The sequence below is a fragment of the Pleurodeles waltl genome, chromosome 10 (genome assembly GCF_031143425.1).
Source record: "Pleurodeles waltl isolate 20211129_DDA chromosome 10, aPleWal1.hap1.20221129, whole genome shotgun sequence".
NCBI lineage: Eukaryota > Metazoa > Chordata > Amphibia > Caudata > Salamandridae > Pleurodeles > Pleurodeles waltl.
This window is the reverse complement of record NC_090449.1, coordinates 1,033,752,873-1,033,761,483: the sequence shown is the minus strand read 5'-3', so window position 1 is coordinate 1,033,761,483 and position 8,611 is coordinate 1,033,752,873. Positions and strand designations below refer to the sequence as shown.

At 41.1% G+C, this 8,611-nt stretch overlaps 1 protein-coding gene across 1 annotated transcript in view; it reads right to left on the bottom strand.

The window, feature by feature from the left end:
- Positions 1 to 4,371: 4,371 nt before the first annotated feature.
- Positions 4,372 to 8,611, bottom strand: part of GADL1 (glutamate decarboxylase like 1) — a 358,673-nt gene continuing 354,433 nt past the window's right edge. Inside the window, exon 15 of the mRNA XM_069212001.1 lies at positions 4,372 to 7,207. Within this exon, the coding sequence (XP_069068102.1) occupies positions 7,034 to 7,207 (174 nt within the window). The 3' untranslated portion in view covers positions 4,372 to 7,033. The remainder of the gene's footprint in view (positions 7,208 to 8,611) is intronic.

Here is an 8,611-nt window from a genome sequence, read left to right as displayed (position 1 = left end):
GTACATCTGGCCCATAATGTACAAGACTGATAGCAACTATAAAACACATCTGTACCCCTAGAGGAACAACAGCACGGTTTCAATTTTCAGTATTTTAGAACAAGTATTAGCAAATCCAATAGGTTTGATGATTGTGTGGTGTGTGGATCTGTCATGCACATGCCAAACAAATGTCAAACCTACTGTAGTTAAACGCAGACGAGAGCATCAGTAAAGTGAATTAGACAGAAAAAATGTATTGCTTTATGTTCTGTAGCATACGTGTGTCAGATGCGTTTGTCAGAGCTTGCGTCCAGTGCTACTGAGCTATTCGCTGATTGTAAAGTAGTCCTTCGGGCACAACAGTGGAGGCGAATGGACACACCCAAAGAGCCAATAAGGACATGCTGATAAAAGATGTGATTGACAATGTCATGGGCGAATAGCTGAAGATTCCAGAACAAAAGAAGCCAGTGGCTGACTGAAATGATCCTTAAATTTAAGTATAGAATGCAATGTGGTTCTTATGAAATGTGCACGCCCAATACAGGTCACACATAGAAAAGGTGTAAATACACACACTGATAATAACTAAGGACAGTCCATCAATAACACGCATCAAACCTCACACTACTCTGGGAAAACATTACACGTTTGGCTAAGCTGAGTCACATAAAACCAGGATTTCTTATTCAGGATTGCTCCCTATTGGGAGCCCAAATAACTGCTCTTCAGTCCCTGCACAAGGATTCCAAATGGGGGGTTGAGGGTGTTTGGGTGTGTGTGTGTATGTGTGTGTGTGTGTGGGGGTTTGTGTGGGTGTGGGTGTCTTTCTGTGTGTGCTTTATGTGTGTGTATATCACCACTGGTTAGTTACGGTTAGGATGGTTTTACCATAGAAACTGGCTTTGTTCCTATGGTAAAACCATCTTAACTATAATGTTGGCACCGTTTATCAAATCTTCATGAAGTTTTTCAAAAAAGCGATCTTTATTCTCAGTTCCTTCATGAACATTTTCATGGTAATCTGTCAAGCAGGGGCAGATGAAAAGGAGGGGTCCCCAAACTCAAAATCCCCATGCAATTTCCATAGACGTTTTTTGAATGCACTACAGCCAAAATGACTGAACAGAATTACATACAATTTGTCAGGAAGCTAGATCTTGGTCCAGAAAGTGTGATTTCGGAGAATCTGTTTAATAGTTTTTCAGACTTTGAGGTTCAAAAACATTTGTATATCTGGACAGGTGGGTTTGCAGGACTCTCTCGAATCCCACAAGCACAACTTAAAAAATAAAGCATTTTGTTCGGCCTAGGGGTCTGTTTACATTTGGCCGCCACGCTACTGCGGTAGTGAGTGTCCCGTGGGAGCACGCACTTTGATTGGTTGGGTGCAAGATGAAATCAAATGTTTCAACAGTCAATTCAGGACTCAGGACTTAGGGCCAGATGTACAAAAATGCAATCAGTATCTTTGTACATAGCATTTTGCATTTCTCAAATCACAATCTCTATGAAGTCGCTATTTAAAAAATGCAAAATTGCATTTTCGTGCATCTGTTGTATTGTCTTCTGTGATGAAAGCCTCTTCTCTCAGGCTCAGTGGCCTGTGGAGCAGGTGGGGGCCCACGTTGCACCTGTTAACCTAGATCCATCTCAGTTCCTAGAATCCTGTAGTGCAGGATTCTCTGGCTGAGAACATTCATTGATGTTCTTATGTCTCTTCCTGCTTTGGGTGGATGCTGCTGTTTCAGGCTGAAGATGTTGCTTAAGATATGTAACTCCGGCTGTGCGTTCTCAAGGAATCTGTTCACTGTATTTGTTATCCTTAGATGCATGCTCAAGCAATATTGGTGGTGTATGGACACATCAAAAATGTTCAGTGATTTCATAACTTTCATTGTGCCAGCTACTCACTTTCTACATTTTTGCCCATCTAGTATTTGTGTCTCTCCCTAGACAGTGTCACCATACCGCACGTGTTTTTCTTACTAAAACCGCTTTACTTTAAAATATATTTATATATATATATATAATATATATATACATATATATATTGATTTAAAAAAAATGAATGTCTTTAAAGCACTCCTGCCTATGTTTTTTACTGTGATTAGAAATCACAAAATAGATATTTAGCAACCACCACTGAATAAAAACAAGACACACATAAGAAACTGATAGCTCAGCCAGAGTCTAGACCCACTATGGAAGGACACCGATGAATGAAGTTAATATCCTACTGAAAGAAATGTGCCATGCAAGAATGCCAGGCTGAAGAATACTGTTGTACAAGAGATGGATTTGACGTTCCCAAAAAGTAGACTTCTCAAAGTATATTCCATTAATTCTCTGTATCATTTATTAGAGGTAAACATGCAGCTTTCAGGCTGTTTTATCAACCTTGTCAACGACAGAATTGCGCTACATTGCACAGAATGTAAACAAATGACTGACATGGTTTGCAGCATCAGCATTCTGACATTATCTTCGGATTTCCAAGGCCATCACACAAAAATGATCATTTGTGGGTATTGCAAAATGTGCAACACCTGCAGCAGAAAATACCTTGAGGATGCAAAACTCAAAAATGTCAACCATCCCAGTGTAAATACCTTGGTGAGGGGCCCCCCACACTTCAATGACATCGCACTATTGATCAGCATTTTGGAAGCAGAGGAGAACAAGCATGAGAGGGCTTTGTGAAGGAAACAGAATTATTTGATGAGTGAATGACTGGATAATGAATGGATACAGATGCCTGTATGTGAATGAACAAATCAATAAAGTGATGTAAGAAAAATGCACAAATATGTGAACTGATTGACACCTGGAGGAATAAATTAATGACTGAATTTCGGTCCCCAGACACCCCATTAATAGGTGAATGAGGGACATCTTGTTGGAGCAGACAGAATTAGCAATGTAAAGCTTCAGAGGTTATGAAAATATCGTAAGAGCAAGGACTGTGCACTGACTATGGAATCTCCGTTCCAGTAAAATATAGGGAAAAGTAAAAAAGGTAATTTAGCTAAAAAAATGACGAAAAATATTTAATGCTAAATATTAATGCAATTTAATTTAACATTTTTATTTTAAATCTACAACAAAAGAAAAAATGCCACTGCACTATTAACGTAAATACATTAAATATATTAAATTAAAATATTCTTCTGAAGTTTAAATTAAAAAAATAAAATGTGTACATTCACAAAGGGGCTTTGGGATACTGTTATTTCTTGGGGACATATTTTCCTTTTGGCTAATAGAGGGGCTGGGTTGTGTTTCGTTCAGTTTCAATTCTCCCACTGTTTTTTTGCCATTGAGTTTTGATGGGTCCAAGAGTGGACATGGTGTGATGGGATGCCTTCCCTTGGGATGCTTGATTCACCACTAAATAGCAGATGAGTAAAGTTCAATATTCTGGAGCTGTGCTGCTACTCAAGGTTTCGCTTGCAGAGATACTGAGTTAGTGCATGTGCTGTAGACAGTGCAATGTATTATGGGAGCCGGGGTGTAGGCGCAGAACGGGATTATGATCCGGGGCCCTTACCGTTGTTCCCCCAGCTTTCACGTTTTGCTGTTGCCTTGCTGAAACCTTCCTCAGTTTCAAAGACTAAGTAGCAAAATGCAATAACAACCTCAAACCCAACTCTGTTATAGCATACCTGGTCTGGTGTATTGTTGACATGCAATAACAAGTCATAGGTTAACAATCACCCTGTAGAAAAGAAGCTGTACCAAGCAGGCACAGGAGCACACACAATAACAGTAGATAAATAATGTGTTACAATTTCAGACGTACTACACCGATGACGTACACCGTAAGATGATACAGAAGATGTAGGGACCATCTCTACAGCCCAGAAGACAAGGCAGTAAAAGAACAATGTTAAGGTGCGAAAATACCATTCATACCAAATATCCTGTTTCATTATGCTATCAACTCTTAAGGCCTGATTTAGATCTTGGCAGATGGAATACTATATGCTGTGTGCCGAATTGTGATCTCTATAGGATATAATGGGATCGTAATATGGCGAACGGGATATCCATCACGTTTATGACGGAGTATTCCTCTCCGGCGAGATCTAAATCAGCCCCCAATTCTTTAAATCCTGACACAACCATCCAATATCTCTTCATCCGGAGGTAGCAACACATTTTATAAATAGATTACAAACTAGATTTTCAATTAAAACTTTATAAGTTGTGCCCTATCAGGTCTTACTCAATTTACTGCAGAAACTCAACAAATCAAAGTCACATGAAGGAAACGTGTAGATACTGGATATTAAAAGTTTCGGTGAATAAATAGTTATTTTCAAATTGTGAAACTTTACAGTCTAGCAACAAAAGACTCATTAGATTTTTTTTTTTTTTTTTTTTTTTAGAAATTAACACCTGTTCAAATTCCTATACTGCTGAGTGTGTGTGTGGTGTTTTTATCGGTATTACGTATCTATTCTGAGTTTTTCCAGCATATGGCGATGCGTAATGTGCGAAATCCGATTTTATGTCCCAATGTGCTTACATTTTAGGGATTTCGGAGCAGTTTTCTTTGTTCACATTTCACCTTTCCACCCGACAACTGAACTGGGCAAATTACTAGATGCGCGTTTTTAACACACAACGTGCACTCGAGCACAGAATCATGTTTCCACCTGAATTGCTGTTGCAACGGGACCTGGATTGGGCCCCCCACTGTCTCCAACCCTCTCACAAACCTCAGTGTAAAGGATTCCTCCAGCACCAGGCAGGAATCATTCTTGTTGCTTATTTGTCAGGAAGTCTGTGACCATGTGATGTAACAGATATGTTTCTAAAATTCGGAATTAAGTGGCAGAGTGACAGACCTTTGCTATCAGGGGAATTCAATGACAAGTCGGTGATTCTTAAAACAGCCTGGCTGGGTGGAATCAGTCGTCTGTCAGTCAAAGCCTCTTACTAAACTAACAAGTAGTGTTCACTTAGGCCGCATGCCACCATAATGGTAGGTAAGGTGTGAAAATAAAGGCTGAAAAATGTAATTTGCAAAAGTAAAGGCCATATAAAAATGTTTATCTACAAAAAATACATACCCTTACTCTCACTACGAAATACTTGCCACCAACCATACCTGGACTGGTTTTGGAAAAATACTTTACTTTAGTTCTACAATATTTGGTAAGTAAGGGTGGCTAGTGATGGTAATTTTTAGCAGGTATTTTTTACAGTGACGTCAGCATGTGCAGTGTCAAGTTTTGCAACTGTTGTGATTCTATATTATTGTAGTCTCCATTTTTAGAGTCTGTGGGCCTGTCTTAGATATTGGCGGATGGGTTACTCCACCACCACGGTGACGGATATCCCATCTGCCGAAATCTAAATCCCTTAGGACATAATGTGATTTCGATTTCGGCGGACGGGATATCCGTCACCATTGTTACGTAGTAACCCGTCTGCCAATATCAAAATCAGGCCCTTTGTTTTTACGGGGAATCCACTTGAATATGTTTTAGGGACAGGTGCACAGATTGTTCCCAAGGCCTCCGCTTAATTAATTTATGAGTACTTAAAAACCTCCAATTCCGTGAGGTTGGTGAGTTTTCAGAAATTTCCCTCCTCTGAACAGGAGTCTGAAAAAATCAACCACACAAACATAAGATCAGCTGCAATATATTCTGATATTGTACTTATGTTTAAACAAACAGGACTATTAGGTGTACAATCCTCAAATGACCATCGTCATTAATGAGTGTTTATTGAACAAGTGCATCTTCACAGAGGGTCTTAAAAACAATATGTAATCCTGGTCCCTACAACAAGTGTGCGCCACCTATGGTGTTTTTGCTCACGTTTGGTGGTAGAAGACTGGTGAAGAGCCTTTTCAATTGCATACTCTATTCTTGTCAAGATCTCTTGCAATCATTATTATCCAGAAAGGGTATAAAATATATATTCCTTCCAAGGACCCTAACATAAAAATACATTTAAGAGTTTGAAAAACGTTGGATTTGTTCATTACAAATATAAGAGACTTTTTAGGAGTTTGTTGGTTACAGTGTACTAAAAGAGATGAGAGCTCACAGTGGCTTGGCCTGATTTAGAGTTTGAAAGATTGGGTACATTTAACCCATGGCCCTTGTAACACGGCAGACAGGATACCTGTCACATTTGTCCCCGAAGCACTGATTATGACTTCGGCTGATGGAAAAGCCTGCCCGCCGAAGTCTGACGGGTAGGTTGCCGCCAGTGTGGCAGCCTCCCCACCGGGGCCATTACGAGTTTCCCGCTGGATCAGCGGGAGGAAACACAGTTTCTACCCGCTGGCCCCGCGGTAAACGGCCGACAGCATTGTCTCCGGGTCATAATAGAGCCAGTGACAATGCTGTAGTGCGTAGGGTGCATCAGCACCCGTCGCAATGTTCATTGCGATGGGGCTGGCCAGGGGGGCCCCGGCACTGCCCATGCCAAGTCTCCCCCAGCCTTTTTATGGTGGGGTTACCGCCATGAAACGCTGGCGGAGAGTAGGGTCGTAATCCCCAGGGTGGCGCTGCTTGCAGTGCTGGCCTGGTGGATTAGGACTGCCAGCACCACCAGACCATTGTGCAGACGAAATCTGGTGGTGCTGCCGGTCTGACTGCGGCACTACCGCCGCAGTCGTAATATGGCAGTCATTAGACCGCCAAGGTCGTAATGAGGCCCAAAGTGTCCCATCCCACAAACTTGAAATCAGCCCTGTGCGTGAGTTTGTAAAATTTGTGAAAAAAAAGTTTGTCATCTTTGCCAACTTTTTTTTCTGCAAGGTCAGGAAGATGGGAGAGGTAAAGCCTGATCATTTGATATACCTGCAGGTCAGCGTTTTATTCACTTCATGATTTCCATCAAACCTCTTGTTCGAAAAGGGCCATCATTTTAGTGTTTGATTCTAAAGAGATATTCAACATTCATACAAAAATATTATTGCATTTTGAAATTTCCAGCAAAATTGGCTAAGCACAAACATTCAACTACAGACACATTCTTTGTCTGAAAACAGGGACCAGCAGCCTCGTCGGCTGCTGGGCTACAGCTACAAGTCTTTGCCGAGCAGGTCGATCTCATCCAGCGCGAAATCCATGTCTTCGCGGCTCACTTGAGGGCTGATGATGATCTGGCGAAAGAAGTTGACTTTGCCACGGTGAGGCTGGTAGCCCACCATCATGCTGCCTTTTTTCATCATCCTCTCTTTAATAACAGGAGCCACCTGAGGAGAAAGAGGATTATACTTTGTAAATTCTGGGACAATTTATCAGACAGATTTACATTTATTCCAGTGTCAATAGGCTTAGGTGAACATTGAATACTGTGGTTGGTTCTGACAGATTCCCAGCACAACCAACTTTACATAGGCCACATGAAGTCTCTCACACCAAACTATGTCGAAATAGGAGTATTTTTGAATTGCAAGAATATTGGCCATTCTAAACCTCTTTGCACAAATCACAAGTATTGAATGGCTTTTTAAAGAGGTATCATACTCAGTGATGTATGCTTTTAGTCCTTAAGTAGAGAGTTGTGCTTGGCATATTTACAAAGGACTAACAGAGAATTATATGAAATAAAACCAGGGATAATCAGGACACATTTACTTGATTTCCTTGGTGCTACCATTTGAGGAAAGGGGACTATGCTTTCTTTAGGGCTGGCCCAGAAAAACTCTGTTAGCTGTAACTATTGATAAGAAATGATACTACACGCTTTGAGATTTGCAGAACATGGCATTGTAGGTTCTAACAATCTCTCCAAATGTAAGACTTGCTGCATAATCTCTGAAGCAGCCATCTTGCTTTGGGCCAGGCTTTAAGACACACTTTCTGGTAAGAAAAGATGATAAGGAAGGGATTTCCTTGGATTGATTTCCCCCTCCGCCTTACATCAAATGATTACCTCCACAATCCTCACTCAAACACTTCATCACTTTCAGAAATAAGGGATTACTACATGGGGAGGGAATTAATATTCCTGCAAACACACATCTGATATCATTGTTCAGATTATTGTAGCTGACCTGGTGACTTCCCGGCTTTGTGTTATCATTATCAGACCAGGACATTCAGGAGGAAGTAAGCTGCAGGTGCAGGTAATATGAGAGTAACTAAATGTTCAGTTACCTCAATAGACGTAATGCAGAGAAAGCAAAGGATATTCGGGGTTTAAGGACTGAGATCACTTCCTTAGACCCAGTAAGTCTCCATCATCTCGTAGCCCTTGTGTCCATGCAGTCAATGCCAAGGCGGGACGAATAAAAAGGTTGCAGACAATGGCACACCGTGCACAATTTAGTGTTATTGTGCACACTGCTTCCCTCAAATTTGCAAATTGTACTCTCCCTACTATTCAATCATGGGTCTTTTCTGAGAGAGCATTATCAAACAGTTAACTTTCATTCCACACCATTTTGCCCCATCTTAACTTCAAGGCCTGGAAACGGATAGGAATAGAAGAAAGACTTAATGGCTTGTGAGATGCAATTACAGCAGCAGAGAGGGGTGGAACCAAGGTAGACTCAGGGTGCAAACTCAATACTGAAAGAGGGGAAGTGAGATGGCCGCCCGGATTGTTTGTAGGAACAGGAAAGTGTTTATTCGGAACGTCCACTGACCAGGTC